Source organism: Capra hircus, chromosome 10, assembly GCF_001704415.2.
Source record: "Capra hircus breed San Clemente chromosome 10, ASM170441v1, whole genome shotgun sequence".
In the NCBI taxonomy this organism is placed as follows: Eukaryota; Metazoa; Chordata; class Mammalia; order Artiodactyla; family Bovidae; genus Capra; species Capra hircus.
Window position 1 is genome coordinate 41,948,864 of NC_030817.1, and position 19,125 is coordinate 41,967,988.

The 19,125-nt window shown below is 34.9% G+C and overlaps 1 protein-coding gene across 1 annotated transcript in view; it reads right to left on the reverse strand.

Moving 5' to 3' along the window:
* The window catches only part of SECISBP2L (SECIS binding protein 2 like), a 53,273-nt gene that overhangs the window by 23,064 nt on the left and 11,084 nt on the right, over positions 1-19,125 (reverse strand). Inside the window, exons 4-12 of the mRNA XM_013967151.2 lie at positions 17,809-17,944; positions 12,969-13,201; positions 12,657-12,681; positions 12,189-12,304; positions 6,728-6,862; positions 5,213-5,293; positions 4,515-4,682; positions 4,103-4,244; positions 729-898 (exon numbers count right to left, since the gene is read on the reverse strand). Of these exons, the coding sequence (XP_013822605.1) occupies positions 729-898; positions 4,103-4,244; positions 4,515-4,682; positions 5,213-5,293; positions 6,728-6,862; positions 12,189-12,304; positions 12,657-12,681; positions 12,969-13,201; positions 17,809-17,944 (1,206 nt within the window). The remainder of the gene's footprint in view (positions 1-728; positions 899-4,102; positions 4,245-4,514; positions 4,683-5,212; positions 5,294-6,727; positions 6,863-12,188; positions 12,305-12,656; positions 12,682-12,968; positions 13,202-17,808; positions 17,945-19,125) is intronic.

Sequence of the window (19,125 nt, forward strand, 5' to 3'; positions counted from 1 at the left end):
TTAAATTACTCTTTAAGTATGTACTGAATGATTAAAATGTTCACTATGATACACTTAAAAAATGGACATGAGGATTTTGTCTGGCCACGTGGCAATTGGCAAAAAGGTAAATGTAATTTTAGGCAGTGAAGCTGAAGGAAGTACTATATCCAGCATAAAGGGAGGCAACATAATACTACAGCTATTAAACCAGATCTGCTTCACTCTTTAAATCCGAGTTGACAAACTAAGGCTTTCCCCAAAATCGGTAAAATAAAAAGTGTGGAAACCAGACTACAGAGTTACATTAGATTTATTTGGTTATATATTATCTCATCCTGCTCCTAATAACAAAACTGAGTTAAAGAGAGCAGATATTATCCCCAACTTAAAGACAAAGAAGATGAAGGTAAGAAAGGTTTGCTAAAACAAAACACTAAGTACTAAGTTGGTACTAGAATCTCAGGCTTCTGATTCCTAGGGTCCAAAGTTTTTGGATACCTAAGGGTTTAATTTTTTCTGTTTTAACCTTACAGACAGAACTCATTCTCCAGGGCCTTGGTCAACACAGAAAAAGAGTCACGATGCTGAGACCCTAACCTCAAATTAACTAACTAGTCATCATGAAGATGCATGCTTAACAAACTTTCCACAATAATTTGTTGGCTAAAATGCCACAACTACATTTGCAAAACAGATTTAAACCCTTATTTACCCTGTAAAATAAACATCCCCAGGTTTTGATTTACCTTTTTAAGTGCTGTGGGCCGTTTTAGTTTTGCAATTTCCTTTTCTTTTCCTTTTTTTGCTTTCGAGGAAGTAATGTCCAAAGAGTTAAAGGATGTCAAAGAGGGCTGACTTTTGGTTAAAGGTTTTCTGTTAGTAGAGTCTTTAGTGTGAAAAGAAGCTGCAGTGACCACTAAAAGCAAACAAGAACATTAGTTTTACTCTTATGGCCAACTCCACATACTTTAAAAATTTCTAATTATAAATGTCTAAGAACAAGAACATCCTCTTCTTGTGGAAACCTGACATCATACTAGCAGAAGCAGTATACGGCCATGCAGTGTCCCTCAGATACAGCTCCAAAGAACCATTCCACCTCTGAAATTTCAAAACTCTGTACCTCTTATTGCTAATGAATCTAAGAATGACCCTTATATAAGGTAAGTACTCTGTCACTCCTCATTTCAGCCCTTCGGTAAAAAATGATGATTTTCCCTCTCAGCTGTATTCTTCAGTACTGTTCAAGCAATTTGTTTATGCCTGATTGATTGTTACCCTCATTCTCCAGTGCATACCACCCATCCTTCAGTAAACCTTGCCTCTATTAATCATCTCAATCCTCTCACTCTAGCAGAAAAGCTTTCCTGTTACTTCCCTGAGCAGATGATTTCCAATATAAGCAGGCATCCTTACTCCCACCTAAGGCTCCCAACCACCTCAGCTAGTAATCCCATCTCAGGATTAATTCCTCAAGGATTTTGCTCTATCCCTTTCCCCTTTAATCTTTCAAGTTCTTCCCTAACTCCCCCAAGGAAGTAAAAATCTCCTCTACATGAAAGGATGAAAAAAGGCAGGCAAACCAACAAAACCTCTCCCCTGACTTGCCTCTAAGGCAACACCACTCCCTCTCTTTCTGTAACTTCCAAATAGTCAGCTTTCCCATTACTTTTCAAACCATTATAATCTTACCCACTTTCTTGAAACTGCTATTGCCAAGATCACATATAATTTTACAATCACCAAATCTGAATCTTTGCTCTACTAGTTTTTTTCTTTTTAGCATTTGTTACCAAAGACCATATCCTTCCTCTTTCTGAAAATTCTATCCTCATCTTCTGTTAAATTCCATTCTATTTTTCTTACTTTTTCTCAACCTGTTTTTCTGGTTCTTTTTTCTTCTGTGTTTTAACTCTGAGCGTCCTACATCTTTTATCCTAATTTTTCTCTCCCCTGACAATCTTATATATTTCCAATAACAACAATCATCCCTATTTGAAATTTATTGACTTCTAACCTGAACTGCATATACCTAACTATGTTAAATAGGAACCACCAAGATCTCCCTAACTAACATTTCAAATACAACAGGGCCAGAGTCTGTTCTTCCCAAGAAAATTCTTCTTCCATGATCCTTAGTCTATTTGGAATCATCATATCCCTTACCACCAACACAATGCTCTAAGTCAGAGTCTGGAGTAATCTTTGACTTGTTGCCACATTCCATCAATTAAGAAATCCTATTAACTTTCTTAAAATTCTTTATATCTCTGCCATAGTCCCATCCTTCTTTTGGACTTCCCAAGAAGGCTGATTTCTTTGTAATCAACCCTTACCAATTTAAACATGGTGACAGGTTAGAGGTTAATTTCATTCCTATCTGTCAAGAACTTTACTCTCCCTTCAAAGTCCAGTTCAAATCACATCTGAAGTCATTTATAACATCCTCCCCATATGGCCCTGTTGACATAAACCACTCTTCTATAAGCTCATTAAACTTTTCTGGCACCTTTCCTGTAGCACTGTTTTTTGAGTTATGTGTTTATGTCTTTCTGACTACACTATAATCTTCTTGACCACAGACATATCTTAATCATATCTGTCATTCCACAGTTCCCGACACCAAGCTTGGCATGTAGATAATTACATTTGTATATATTAACGTGTTAAGTGAATCAAAGTTGTAATATAATAAGCCACTTGAAGTATCACAGACTAATAGTGATATTTCCCCTAAACAATTAGTTACACGTTACTGAGCACTTTACATGTATCATCCCATTTACTCCCTCAAAACAATCCTGAAGCAGGTACTGTATTATCTCTATTTTAATATGAGGAAATCGAAGCACGGGAAGATTAAATAACTCACCAAGGAAATACACGGAAGAACAGGATCCAGGAGATAGTTCAAATCCAAAGCCCTCGCATGCAGCCCTAGACCACACTGACTCCGAACACTGCTAACTCTCAGTTCCGTTTCCCAGGCTCCTTTACTCTTAGTAAGATGTTACTACCACTCTCCTCGTCTCAACGGCATGTAACTCCAAAGCCTAGGATGTACTCACTATTATTTTTACTAACAGTTACTCTAAGCTAAGGTTCATACTGGATGGGTAATCAACTATAGGCTTAAACATTCTGCACACACAATTTAAGCTATAAACTGTTACATGTCTTTTTGTTTAAAAACAGTAGATCCTTTACATAGGAACAAAAGAAACAGAAAATTCAATTCTGCCTCTCAGCATCAGTGCTTTTTATTGGAGCCTTTCCCTTCCTCCTGCCACACTATTACCTACCTTTCATTCACCCTAACCCCCAGTCTATCTTTAAAGGAGCGATCTTCAAATATAATTACTCCTCATCCTCTAAAACAAAGACTATGAAAACAAACTGAGGGAGCACTTCAAAGCTGCTGAGCCTAACTCTGATGAGGTTTGTTAAAAAACACTGTTTCAGGAGAAAGCAAGATCATTTTCTCCCTCCTTCCCACTCTCTTTCTCTCTCTCACATACACACAAGATTTGATCAGAACTCCTAGGCTTCCCATTTGGTTTTAAATTGGATAACTTAACAGTTATAGAGCCAAATTACTTGTGGTCCTTACTGCTACCTTCAAAGCTGGTTAATGATATGTACCAACTGGCAAATCTGAACAGAGACCCAGAGGGCCTGAGGGAACACACTATACTGATGCCTGAGGGAAGAGAGTTCCAGGTAAAGGAAAGAGCAAGCCTAAAGAACTGCGCTAAAAGCACATTAGAAGTGTCTGTGGAACAGCAAGGGGCTAAGTGGCTGAAGCAGTGTGTGCCAAGGGAGAATGGTGTGGAGGGCCAAAAGGTCACAGGGTCAGCTGAGATATGACTTAGAACTCCGGCTTCACTCCAAGTTACTGGAGATGAGTTACCGGAGAGTTTTGAACTTATACTTGAAGATTGCTCCTTTAAAGATAGACTGGGGGTTAGGGTGAATGAAAGGTAGGTAATAGTGTGGCAGGAGAGGAGCTGCTGAGTAATTAGACTTTGGATTTTTTTTTAGGTATATATAATTTAGATTAACAATATCCAAAATATATTACCAAAGTCAAATAACACATTGCTCAGATGAATGCTATTACCTGTGTATGACAGAGGTCTGGTATTAGTAATTTGCCGTGCTTTCATGGCTTGCTGTTGCTTTTCCAGAGCTGCTAACATATCCCCCAAATCTAGCTGCACAGGTGTCTTATTCTTTTTTCCAGCTGCCTTTGATAAAGCTTCCTGCAAGATAAACATGAAAACATTTTTGTTATAGTATGAAAATGTGACAATTTAAGGGAATTCCCTGGCAGTCCAGTGGTCTGGACTCCACGCTTTCACGTGGAGGATGTGGGTTCAATTCCTGGCCAGGGAACTAAGATCCTGCAAGCCAGGCGATAAGGTGAAAAAAAGTGGCAATTTAAGATAACTGTATTTGTCACTCTTCCGTCCACCCTCTCTCCCAAACCTACCAAATAAACTACCTATTTATTCATAAAAATGAATACATACCTGTAGTTTTTTTTGCTCCATACTTATTTCTGAATATTCTTGAGCAGTGGCAAGGGCTGCTGCTAAAGCTTTCTTCTTTTGACTTTTTGCACGTTTAGGAACTGAGGTTGTAATGGGAATTGGAGTCTGAACTATATTGATTGGTGAGTTTTCTGGTAAATCATCCAACTATGATAACCAGAGAAAAACATTTTTTAGGGATTCCATAAAAATCTAATCATAAGGAAAGACAATCTAGAATGTGAGAAGTCCTACAGTATAACGGGGCTAGACTGTTCAAAAGATTCAGTGTCATAAAGAACAGAGTGAGGTGGCAGGACCACTCTAGGCCGAGAGACTGGAAAATGACGGCGACAAAGCAGCATTCTGCAGGAGGTGATCTGACCGTCTGGGTTCTGTACTAAAACAGAAGCACTCCAATGTAAAGTTTCACAACAACTCGGGAAATTTTAGCATGGGCTGTATGTTGCATGATGTCATTTAATAAATGGTATTAACTTCTCTGATAGGGAACTACGGATTTCAAAGGACAGTGTCTGTTCTGGCCACGCTGAAAATACTAAATCAGTACTAAACACGGTGTTTCTTCAATACCATCTGCCCAAGTCTTTATACTTCCCTGCAGTATTTCTTTCCAACACAATCATGTCTCAAAAGACATTCATACATTACACTTATCATTTTTAAAAGTCACTTACTACTTTTGAAGAAAGTTTCTGTTGCATATTCTCATCTTTAGCATTTCCATTCTCACTTAGTTCTCGAAATCCATCTTCATCCTGAAATAGTTCCACATTTTAAGTAAAAACATAGTCCAAAGCAATAAATTCTTAAGAACAACCTTTTATAATGCTTGAGAGTAATGAGAAACAGGGAAGTAATTAACTCAGTATTGAACTATTTTAAGTCAGTCTTAAAAAGGAAGTCTCATTTCTCACAGGCTAACACAAAGCTAATTTAATTATTCAAGGATGAAGACATATCTACACATCCATCCTTTGGATTTCTGTATCTACAACTCCATTTTTATTAATAATTCTACCCAAGGTAAATAATAAGAAATTCAAAAAGAATTTTTATCACATTTCACGTAATTTGGATTTTAAAGAAATGGCTTAATATGAATTTCATTAATGTAATTCCTGTCCCACTGCTACATATACCTAGCAATAAGATTAAAAGTTAAAAAATAAAAATAAATTCCCTATTCAGAGTAATGTCTTAACCAATATCCTCCTTTACACTCAAAATTATCTAATATCTTTAGATATAACTATGGAATGAATCATGATTAAGGGTAAATAAAAAATCTGCCACAGGTACCATTCAGATGCACTCTCAAGTCCTTTAGGGCAATTATCAAGCTTATGTAACATATTATTCATCTCTAGCCTCTGGCTTCTAGTATATTTAAAATGCAACCATTAAGCCATCTTACAGAAACTATGTTAACAAAAATGAATTATTCAAATGAGTTACCTGGGATGTTGTTCACCATCTTGACACAAACTCTACTCATTCTTTAAAACCTATTCCAAATGCTAACCCTATCCTGCCTCAAACCCAAAACTTACTACTCCTTTCAATTCTAACCACACCTAAGAATTACCAGGTGTGTACATACCTACATTCCTCTTTACACAGTAATCTCCCTAAGGGTAGTGTGTTTATTCACTTTAATGTATCATGCAGAGCACCTTACTAAATACATAACAGGCCACCAATGAGTGCCAGTTAGATGAATAAGTAATAAAAACACTGCCATTAGAATATAAACTGTCTGCCTATTAGAGAGAGTAAAATAGCCTTTTATCTTCCTTCTCAAGATTCCCCTGACTAGCAGCATAAATTAACCAGATTTTTAACTATTTTCAAATTTGAAAGCCTTAACAAAATAGACTGAACACTGATAATTAAAAGATGGGGAGAAGATTCATATTAGGTGAAAGTCATATAAAATTAAGTTCTATCTCTGCATGCCACTTCAAAATGATGAATATTCATGACAAAAATTTTAAAATAAACATTAATAAAGGTAATGTTTAGACTAACTATATATAACCAAGAAAAAACGTGAGTCTATACTTCTAGGTAACTTACAATCTAACAGCAGTGATGGGTTAAGACATAAAAAAGTACTTATCATAATGTAATAAAAATTAATTTCTTAATGGGAACATTTGCTATAACAACTTATAGTTTGAAATAAGTACCTCAAAATATAAAGACTCAGAATTTGGGTCGCCTCTGTGAGACTGACTGGGGTTTAACTGCTTATTATCTTGTCTCTTTTGTAAATTCTGTCTTCTTTCTGAGGAAGTACTGTGTCCTCGGCATCTGAATCCAACCTAAATAAACCCCAAAGGAGGGGGAAAACATATTATTTTTAAGTAAAATGTTTTACTGAAGTATAACATACAGAAACGTACCCAAAAGTATACAACTCAACGAATTTTCATAAAGTATATAATTTATTATAAAAGGTTAAAACTTTGACAAATGAGGTAAATATAATGAAAACACAAAAATGTGATAATTAGTGCATGTTACACCCACCCATACATCAACACTTATATTGGCTTTATTTGTAATACCAAAAGCAAGAAACACCCCAGATGTCCTTCAATGAGAGTCTAAACTCATTGTGGTATATTCACCCTATAAAACAGTAGGTGATCATAAAAACAATCTACTGATATAACTAACAATCTGTAGGAATCTCCAGAAAACCACACGAGTGAAAAAAGTCAATCCTAAAAAGACTGTATCAGTTGATATATATTATACAACATTCTTGAAATGACACAATCATAAAATGGACAAACAGTTTAGTAGATTCACATTAGTGGATTCTAGAGTTTAAGGAGAAGCTGGTGAGGAAAAGAAGGGAGTCTGGCTATAAAAGAGTGACATAAGGGATCCCTGTAGTAATGGATCTGTTTTGAATTCTGACTACATTGATGTCAATATCGGGGTTGTGACATTGCACTATAGTTTTGAATGATGTTACCATTGAGAGAAAGTAGGCATTACCTTTTTATAAAAAACTATTTTAGATATTTTAATATCTGCAGCTTTCATATTTTTTAATCCTAAGAAATAAGAAAAAACATTATCTTAAGACAATTAAGTTCCCTCTCTTAAGTACCCAATGCAACTTATACGAAACGCCCTTCTTAACCAGGACACTTTAGAGAAGATGTGAAAGTACAGTCTTCTTTACCAGTTACTCAAGAACCCTCATAATGAACAGAACTTGAAGTGGACCTGGACTGTAGGTGCTGGTATACAGGCTTTGGACATGAACTCAAAAATACGCACACAAAGCCCTGGAAGCACCTGGCAATTCTCATGCTAATCAACCGGTCTAAAAAGACTTGCCAATAAGAAACAGAACTTCTACACTCTCTTGGGAAGTAGGTTGTATGGCAGAACTATATAAGCTAGAGCACCGTCATACAGTAAATGTAATTCTTCCTTAGAGGATCTATTATGAAAACGGGGCTACTTCCTATAACCTATAAGCACCTGTTAAGAAATGAGATTAATTTTCCAGGGACCCAGCAGATTCTTGGCTTTAAATATTCACTTCATCTTAAAACAGACTCATGAAGATGGACAGAGAGATGGATAGAAAAATATACCATGTGATGAAGCCAATTTTAGAAAAATCTTTGATAGTATCGAGCAATGAATGTTCTCTATAAAATTATTTCAACTTTAATGTCTGTTTAAAGATTTTCATAATACAATATTTTTTAAATTGATTCATGAAAAGAAGCTCACACAAGGATGGCAAAACAAACACAATTTACAGTGTCCAGGTACCAAAGAAATGACTTAATTCACATAAATTATTCACACTGAAATGAGTACTAAAAATCAAGCCCCAACATAGGGATGAATAGGAAGCAAGAGAACAATTCTTGAGTAGAAATCTTCATTCCTTTGTACAATCACTATCACAAAAAAGTAAATCTACCTTCCAAACAGCATTACATCAAAATGTTAGCCTTCCTGTAAACCACAGTTAATATATAATGTTGTTATAAACACAAAAACAATTCTTTTAAAAAATAAATGCAACTTAATTCTTGGAGACAAAGTTTGAGGATTAAATTAAAATCCCCAACGAATGGTTCCAACAAAGTTCATGGGGATCAAATATGCAAGTGTTTCAATAACCTCCTGAAATGAACCTTTGTTTTTTAAGTTCTTCTGAAGAGTTTTGTTAACAGAGACTGGGCATACAGAAGAGAAACAACAAATACATATGAAGATTCTTAAATGACTAGCATAAAATTAATATATAAAGGTTTAAGTTTTCATAAGTTTACGTAACAAAAAGAAAAACACTAAGAACATATGGGGAATATGTACAAATTTGTTTTCAGAAAACTATACAATACTTCTAAAGAACACAAAAAGGTGACTCAAAAAGAGAATGCCGTATTTTTTTTCTAGAGAGATGCCACATCATAAAGGATGTCCATTCTCCTAAAGTTGATAGATTAATTTAACAACCAAACAACAAAACAAAATCCAGAAACAAGACTTCAAAATATATGGAAATTTAATAGGTGATAAAGGTGGCTATCTTAAATAGATGAAGTAATGGATTGGACCTGTCAATTCACAGTGGTGGGAGATTTGGGTAGCCACATGAAAAACACAAAATAGGACCCATTTCTCACAACATCTAAGACAAATTCTAAATGGAATAAAGATTTCAATGTAAAAAACACAAGAGCATAAACACATTGGAGGAAATCAGACAAATTTCTTTATAAAAAATCAACTCCTTAATAGTATTTTAAAAAAACTTGTGCATGGCAATTATTAAGCAAAGTCAAAAATAAAAATGAAAATCTAGTAAAATATTTGCAACTCATACAACACTTAAGGCTCTTAAAATTTCTTTAAATTTGGTAAGAGCTTGATCAAAATGATTTAAAAATGTACAAAAACAGAGAAAAAGGTCAAAACACAATAAATGGGCAAAGAACATAAGTTCACAGAAAAGTACAAATGGTCCTTAAACATATGGAAAGATGCTCAACTACATGAATACACTATTCCTCCTAACTGGCACCAATCCAAAATCTTGAAAACACATGGTTTCTGAGGCTCTATGGAAATAAGCACTCTCCACATTACTGTTAAGAATGCAAAATGGCACAATCTGGTGATATTTACCAAATAACAGAGATGACTTCACCTTTTCACTCAGCAATACTTATCCAGGAATATATTCTACTGCTCTACACACAGATTTCAAAATAACACTGCAGCATGTCTACAATAGCAAGTTTATAAACAGTTAAAGTGTCCATCAACAGGACTCCAGAAAATAACAAGGATGCATTAACATTAGGTGGTGGTGGTGGTCTGGTTGCTAAGTCGTGTCTGACTGTGTGACCCCATGGACTGTAGCCGGCCAGGCTCCTCTGTCCATGAGATTTTCCAGGCAATAATACTGGAGTGGGTTGCCATTTCCTTCTCCAGGGGCTCTTTCCAACCCAGGAATCGAACCCCCCGGGTCGCCTGCATTGCAGGCAGATTCTTTCCCAACTGAGCTACAAAGAAAGCCCCAACAACATTAGGAGTTGCTCAAAAAAAAAAAAAAGTGCAGAAACCCTCTAAGTAAATAATAAAGCAATATCTCTAACAAAATATCTATCTACTTTGTTAAGAGATGTGAACAGAGCACAGAACAGAATGAATAAAACATGAGATACATACTTATACATTTACTTATAATGACATGAAGAGACTCTGGGCAAATACACAGGTACAAGGAAGAGAACACATGTGGAGACCGGATGCAAATGAGAGTGTCTGTTGTATAACCTTTTTCATATATTTTTTTCAACCTATTCACAAAACAAAACCATTTTTATTTATTCAAAAAATAAAACTTAAATTTTTAGACTCTATCATTTACAATTAAGGCTACAACAGAGTATAGGAAAAAACCTGCTGTTTCAAATGTTAAGACGCTGGTAAAAGTATTAAAAAATCATGTCACTGTTCAGTAGTTAAAACCACTTGGTACAGGTGTACACATCTAATAATAAATGGGAAAAAAGCTCAAAAACAGAACCTAAAACATAAGAGATCAGCAGGTGACTAAAAGAGTAAATCAGAAAAAAAGTAATATATTAAAACATTAAGATTAACTGGTTAACTACTGTGAAAATTGACATCATTATGTTGTACCACGCTTCAAAAGAAAACCTTGGATAAAAAAGTTTTGAAAATGTTACACTGTAAAAAAGTAGCAGAAAATACAAATGAGTATTTACTACATTTCTAAAAGGCTTTTTAAGCCTTAAACAATCAGAGATTGCAAAGGGAAAATATTTTGACTTAAAAGAAAAAATATTTTGCCTATCAAAAAATCAAACAACTGCACACTTAAGAAAAGTATAACAAAGCCTCAGAAGTAGAAAACACATTGTTCAACATCTGGCTTCAGTTATTTTGGAATGAAGAGATACAAAACAAACAAATGTTTATGCATTTCCATTATTTTCTGTTTTGTGTTTTTGTACCATTCTCAATAGCTTTGAGGCAGAGATAAAATATTTTTCTGTATCAGTATTATTTACTCTCTAGTGGACTACTGATACCAAAAGTACCAATGCTGAGACTGCAAGCTTGGCAGGTCTAGCAGTTACAATTTCAAGATAAAATTTTAGTACTTGACCAAACATTCCACAGATTTTGTTTATCTAGTCTATATAAACAATTCTTGTTTCAGCTCTTTTGTTTTTGATCAAATAACGCTAGACTGCTTCACAAGCCTGCCACAAACAACAATGACTCATTTTTGCAGTAACTGTAGGGAAGAGGGCACTATTCTACTTGTTTTCCTGACAGCATAATTAATGCTAGGGAACTTCATTTCAGGGAGGCAAAGGCACAGGCAAGTATTTGGTTTATTCAATCCATTATTAACTTACTTCTATTTCAGTTCATCTAGATCTACTCATATGGTAACTTTAATTCCTATTAACAAGATTTAAGAAATCCAGGAATGCTATCTAAACATTAAAAAAGGAAAAATACTGACCAATCAACGCCTCCCTGATTTCACAGACAACCAATGCAGAAAGATAGTTATTGGAAGCCTGTGGCTGTATATAACTTGCTCTGCTGTACTTCAGCTAAATCTTGCTCCCCAAACCCAGGAAGCTACCCAGTCTGGCCACATTATAGCATGAGGTGGCCATCACTGTGGTACTGCAACAAGCACCAAGCATGGTTTGTGGTGTTTATAGTCAAGTAAAGACATGGACAAGGCTGCAGTCCTGAAGGTCAAAAAAAACAATATTTAAGGCATTAATATGCTTTATGTTTTTTTATATAGATAGGAAAAAGTCACAAAAGATGAAGCAGGGCTGAATTCTTTTTTTAAGTTATAAAATATCCAAATACATTTCTTTTAACAGAGAAAAGTAGAAAATGGTACAATATATATCCCATCTATTCAACATGTTACCATTTTGTTTCATTATTTAAATAATAGTTTTATTTGCTAAACTACTTCAAAGTTACAGATTACCATGTTAAACACAACATGCATCAACAAAAATTAAGGACACTGCTCTTCAAAGCCACAATTTATAATAATTTATCTCACACCTATTTCTCCAACCTAATCCAAATTACCTGTGAATTATTTCTTTGTTCAGTCTGCCTTCCACCTCTAGAAAATGTCTGATTTTTTTCCATCCAAGGTTTTTTCTGAGTTGCCTGGCAAGTGACATTAGACCAATTTACACCACCTATAATAAATGAGATTTTAAAATATAATTTAATTATAAAGATGCCAAAACCTAAAGTGCCCCCTAACATCATGCGTTGAAACTCAGTCATTCTAAATGTAACACTGGAAAATTTCCATAAACTTTAAGTGGCATTCCAGTTCTTGGTAATGTTAGGTGTCAACTTGCAGAATACCTCCAGCTGACATTTTCCCAACTTCATCAACAAAACCATATTTTCAAGTTAACTTGCATTTCTTTGAAAGACTTCTAATTTCTTTTTGCAGCATCAGCAAGCTTCATGCTTAAAAGCAAAACTGTGACATGGACAGAGAAGAAAATAGAGCAAAAACACTATGCAGAAAATAAGTACCTGCACATATAGATGAGTCCACATGCTAAAAATAGAAACAACAAAAAAAAGACAATTATTTTCTGCTTAAGAGTAAACACCATATACCTTGTAAAACATTTCACAATTCCATCTACTGTGAAGCACGCTTACTATAATCTTAGAAAAAATACTTCTCCCTAAGTATTTTTATATTAATAGTAAAACATACAAAACAGTTTTAACCATCGTATTATAGGAACTATTAATGCAAATAGATACTTCAGCTTTAGGCAAAGAGACAAAGAACAGTGACACAGATGACAGATGAGCAGATAAAGTAACGTCACATACACTGATGGAGCCAGAATCGGGATTTCTCAACCCCCCCGCAGCAGCCTGCTGGTTGTTGCTGTGTTTGGGGCTGCAGTAGCCACTGTCACTGTCAATGTCAGCCTCACTAGCTCCCTGCTCACTAGAGGACTCGGCAGTCGGGTGGGAGGCTCTTCTCCTCCTGCCTTTGGCCTTCCAGAGCATTGCGGCAGAGCTCTCGGACAGAGATTTGTTTGCGATGTCTGATGGGAAATCTGTAAGGCAAGCAAAGTGTGACAACTCCTCTTGAGGAACAAGCCGACCAATTCTTTTAAATTATCATTAAAATTGTAAGAAAAGAACAATATCTAACTTTGTAAACAAAGAAAACAGGAGGAAATTTTTTGAAAAGATTGGCAAAAGATGTTCCTGACAAGTTGCTTTATAACATGTATTTATTATGAAGCGAGTATCTGCATAACTGTGTACTTAATATTATATAATTAAAACAAACCACTATCATCCCTTTAAACATCACCAATCCTTTGAAGTCCACTGCATGCTTCCTCCACCACTTTATTCTCTTCCTCCCTCAGAGGCTATTCGGAATTGTGTTTATCACTCCCTCACTTTTTAAAGTAGATTTACTGTGGACTTCTGTATTTCCAACACATAAATTATGTACTTTTGCAATTCTACCTTTATAAAAATGGAATCACACATCTACATTATTCTGTGACTTGCCTCCCCCTGCCGCTGCTCTCTCCCTCAAATGTTGATTGGTTTTGAGATTCTGATGCATACTGCAATCTAGAATGCCTGTGTATGAATATACCGGAGTGCCTTTGTCCTTTGTACCACTGATGGGACACTTGGGTTGTTCTGGGGTTTTGCTCTCAACAACAGTACTTCTGTAAACATTCTTATATAGATGTAAGAGTATGTACGTGTGCACATGAAGGTTTCTCTAAGGTAAATATCGATAGGCTTAGGGGTTACATGTGATGTTCAACTTTACTTGGTAATGTTGAATCATTTTCAAAGGTGGTTAAAACAGTTTGCACTCTAAGAGCAGGATATAAATAACCCCATGGTGTACATATTCACCAAATACTAGACACTGTCCTCTAGGCTGTAATTTCTCCCAATTGTTGGGTATAAAAAGATGGCTCATTGCAGATTTTTATTTGCATTTTCCTGCTTAATAATGAGGTTGGGAACAGCCATGCATGTTTTCCCCTCTGTGAAATACTTGTTAGTTTTACTTTTGGATTGTTTGATTTCTATTTTTCTACTAAGTTGCCTGTTTCTCGTTGTATTTCACAAATTGTAATTACAAGACATTTTAAAACAAGACCTCTTACCAACTCCTCCCAACCCAGCACACCACTAAAATTCCTTTTACTACATAATTTTTCCCCACAACCCATTTCTCACAATCAGTTTTTCTATATATAACTTTTATACAGAATCAATGTAATTTTTAGTTGTGCTGTTTAATTATACACATGTTCTTTGTTAATTATAATCTATCAAGGTTCCACATCAGTCTACTGAGTGGATGTCCTGGGCACCTCTTTGGACTTGCTGCCTGTTACTGGGCATTGAGAAGTTTTCAGTGGTTTTTTGTGTGCTGCTGCAGTATATACACCTTTAATCAAACAGTTCCTTTTCTTTCTGGGAGGAGATTCCATTTGGATACACTGTCCTCAGTAGGCCAACTGGGTCAAAACAAAGATTCCTGTAGCTCTGCCAAAGTTGTTTCAGCCCCCTGGCAGCACTGCATTCCAGGGGCCCTGAGCGCAAGGTGACATTATTTTCTTACTGATTCTTATGAATTCTTTATATGTCTTCATACTAATCCTTTGTCAGTTTACATACATGGTAAAATCCTTTCCAAGATTTGTGACTTGTTCCTTCATTCACTTTTTTTTTCCCTTTTGGCTGTGCCAAGTCTTTGCTGCTGCACGTGTGTGCTTTCTCTAGATGTGGCTACTGGGAGCTGCTCTGCAGCTGCAGTGCTCACACGTCACTGCAGCGACTTGTCTTGTTGCAGGGCACAGGCTCCAGGGCGTGCAGGCTTCAGGAGCTGTGGCTCATGGCCTCAGTGGTTGCATTTCTAGGCTCTAGAGCACAGGCTCAAAAGTTGTGGCACAGGCTTAGTTGCTCTGTGCCATGTGGGATGTTCCTGGACAAGGGATTGAACTTGAGTTTCCTACACTGGCAGGCAGATTCTTTACCACTGAACCACCAGGGAAGCCCCTTTATTCACTCTTGATAAATAGAAATTCTTAATTTTATAAATAGTTTTATCCATGTAAACATAAAGATATCTGCCTATATTTTCTTCTACATGTGGCTTTCTCATTTAAATCCTTAATCCATCTGGAACAGATTTGCATGATATAAAAATTAATCAATCAATTAAATAATTAATTAAAAACATAAGATTTGCATGATGTATACGTTAAGGGTCTGTAATGCTATCTCTGATATTTTCCTTGTATATGTTTTCACGTACATGGGTCGTTTCTGGGACTCTGTTCTGTTTAATTTTTGTATACTGTATTTTATATATTTTTATATAAGCCTATAAAAAATAAATGGCTTAGTAGGCCTTGCTATCTAGAAGAAAAAATTCTTCTTTTAATACTTTTAAAAATGCTTTTAATTAAAAACAATTTTTTAAAAAATTTTTATTTTTTTCGCCATATCACATGGCATGTGAGATCTTAATTCCCCAACCAGGGACTGAACCCATGCTCCCCTAAGCGGATGCAGAGTTCTAGCCACTGACTCACCAGGAAATTCCCAAGAAGAAACGTTCTTTTCCAGGGAAGTCGTGGCTCTTTTCAGATCAGTGCTCTTTTATTTTAGAAATTAGTTTGTCAAGTTCTCAAAAAATCCCCATTGGAATTTTGATCAGAAATGCACTGAATTTGTAGATTACCAAAGGGAAAAATGCCATTTGCAACATCAAATCATCCTGAATGAGCAAGCAATTTAGGTTTTTTAAAATGTCCTATAATAAAGTTAGTTTTCAGTATAAATGTCTTATACTTTGTCAGGTTTATACCAGAAACTGTATTTTTGTTGCTATTGTAAATGATATCTTTTCCTAAATTCTGATTGTTGGTAACACACTATAATTAACTTCTGTGTGTTATCTTATACCTAGCCATCTTACTAAACTCTTTTAAATAATACAAGCTTGTGTTCAAGAGTAAAAATGTATTACAAATTCCTTAAACCATAATTTGCATTCTACCTATAACTGACATCAATTCATCCTGATACATTGAGAACAACCTGAAGAATAAGAATACTGATAGAAGGTATAATCTTCTACTCAAATTATATCTTCATCTTTCTACTTACTAATTCTTGAGATTCAGAAGGTTGTCTTTGTGGTCACTTAATGAGCAAACCAAAGACGTTAGAACAAATTTTTAAAGTAGTTCTAGGGTTCAAAGCATGTAGAAATGGGTCACTGTGTCTAGGAATAACCAAAACATTACAGAACTTTGTCACATACTACCTTATGGCTCTTTATCATAAACCATTCCAAGCATTTGTCAGTCCATTAATCTTATCACTTTATGCCCTACAAACCATACAATGATTGTACTACCAGCAAGCTGTTTTTTAACTGATTCCCAGATTCTTTCTTACTTCTAATGAACCTAAGGAATTGTCGAAGGATAACTGAATGGATGTCTAACATAAAAGGTAGAGTACAAATGAAAGAAAGTGTGTACCATCTAATTCATTTTAAGACAGACAGCATTTTTGTAAAAACTGTAAAGGGTAAAAAGCAAACATGCCTTTGAATAGATCTAGTCCTGGATCATTAGTAAGGATTTTTAAATGACAATGAGTGAGAGAAGACAGCTATCTACTCTATAGCTATTTAGCTAAATATCAGGGCTACAAAATGAAATTTCACATATAACTGGAAAACAGTGAGAATTTTAAAACTACTTGTTAATTCTTACCTATTGTCAGGATAAAGCTTTTTACTTTAATGTTTACACAGTCCTCTAAAAAGTTTTAACAAAATGATATACAACTAGCCCAAAATTCTTACTTGTTTGAGGATACATGTTACCGCTAATAGGTCTGGTTCAGATCTTATGCTACAATAAGGTGCACGAAACTTGTTAAGTTCTTCTTAAAGATATTTATAGAATGTTTTAAAAGTAATTTTAATCTAGTTATTTAAAAACATATGAAAAATAAAAATAAAATATGTACAATTCTAACTTCTACCAAAATGAGTCCCTCAAATTTCTACAATGTCTTCAAAATTCCATCTCCGATTTCTGAACTGCTTCACTACTAAAAGGAGATAAGGAAACCTCAAATTCTGCTCAAAACTACGTAAGCCAGCACCCAAGCTGAAAGAACTTTAAGAACATGGGACTGTTTTATCTTTCCTAAAGAATTTCACAAAGTAGCAGGATAAACAGAAGACTGAAAGTCCAAAATCCTAAAAAGTGGTAGAGTCTACAATTACAAAGTCAATGCATAACAACAGATAAAAATCAATGTATACAGACATAGAGAACAAACTTGAGGTTGCTGAAGTGTGTGTGGGGGGGGAGTGTTGGGGGAGGGGTGAATTGGGAGTTTGGGATTAGCAGATGCAAACTGCTATATATAGAATGGATAAACAAGGCCCTACTGTAGAGGAGAGAACACTATAGTCAATATCCTATGATAAACCACAATGAAAAAGAATGTACTGTATATGTATGTATAAATGAAGTCACTGCTGTACAGCAGACATTAACACAATACTGTAAATCAACTATAAATTTCAACAAAATAAAAAATATTTTAAAATCTACGATGTATGTACATAAGAAAAATCTTGCCTTACCAGTTTGCTGTGAAGCATCCACCAGTAGCACAATTTTTGATCGATTATCGGGACCTACTGCACTTGTCTCTTTCTGAATAGCTACATTTTTCACCAGTGGTCTTTTGCTTTTTATGTGCTGTTGTATAAGTTGTTGCTGATTGAAGTAAAAAAAAAAATTAAAATCTTATTCAATGTACTAATAAACATTATAAAATATATCAATACATCCTTTAAAAATATACTTAAATGTAGGCTACAAATGAGTGACTCTCAATCCATGAGGAAACAGGGTTACTGTGTTAGAATTTCATTAAATTATCTACAGCCAATCATAGTAGGCTATATAATGTATTATATACACATTTATACACTACTTTTCAAATAACCACTAATACTATTATAATTAATGAGATATATTCATTTTAATTGTCATTTGCATTTAAAATTTTTTAATAATAAATAATAAGAGTATAATCACATCAAATAAGGGTTTTAAATTTTTATTTAAAAAGGCAGTATCAGTAAAAAGGGTGGTAACTTATCCAAAAGCTCAATTTTAGTTTCATGAGAGCAATGAAGTACAAAAGAAATTTCTGCTTTAGAGTTAAAAAGAAAATATTAAAAAGCTGATCCTTTCCTTCATTTTTTTAAAATATGAGTATCCATCACTTAATAGCAATTTATACAAAAGAACTCCAAATTTAACTTCTTAGATAACTTCTTAAAATGCTGGAAATGCACTCTGAGAAATCATGTTATTCAATACTTAAAAGTTATATACTATTGTCTACTTCCAATACTTATTTCTTTTCATTCTCAGATATCCCCAAAGGATTTCCCTTGACCCAGAAAGTTTCCATGGACAAAAACTAATAAGCTTTTTAAAGCAACTTCTGCAGCCTGTTTGTATTTTAACCTGAAAAAAGTATGCCAGAAGACAGCATAGACTTTTCACCAAAGAGGCTGGGCTAATGCAATCTAGGAAAGCATGAACTCCTTGACAATAACAGATGTAAAGGCATCTAATCACGCTGCTTTCCATTAGCTCAAAAGTGCTAAGAAGAAATCTGGTTTTTCTTATTTGCTTTGACACTATGGCTTCAACAGAAAAGTAATCTTTTAGTTAAGAAACAGACACCTAGAATTAACCTTAATTCTCCTGTGATTTCAAGGCCTTTGTGTCTTTTTTTAACACAGTCAAAAGGCTGGTGTTGACAAAAAGTCATTTCGCACACTTATCTTTAATTTTCTTTAGCCCTAGGAGACCCTGTGTTCATATAATATAGTAAAGCATTCTCTGAAGAACAAAGTGCTGTTTCTACTAAAAATTGACAG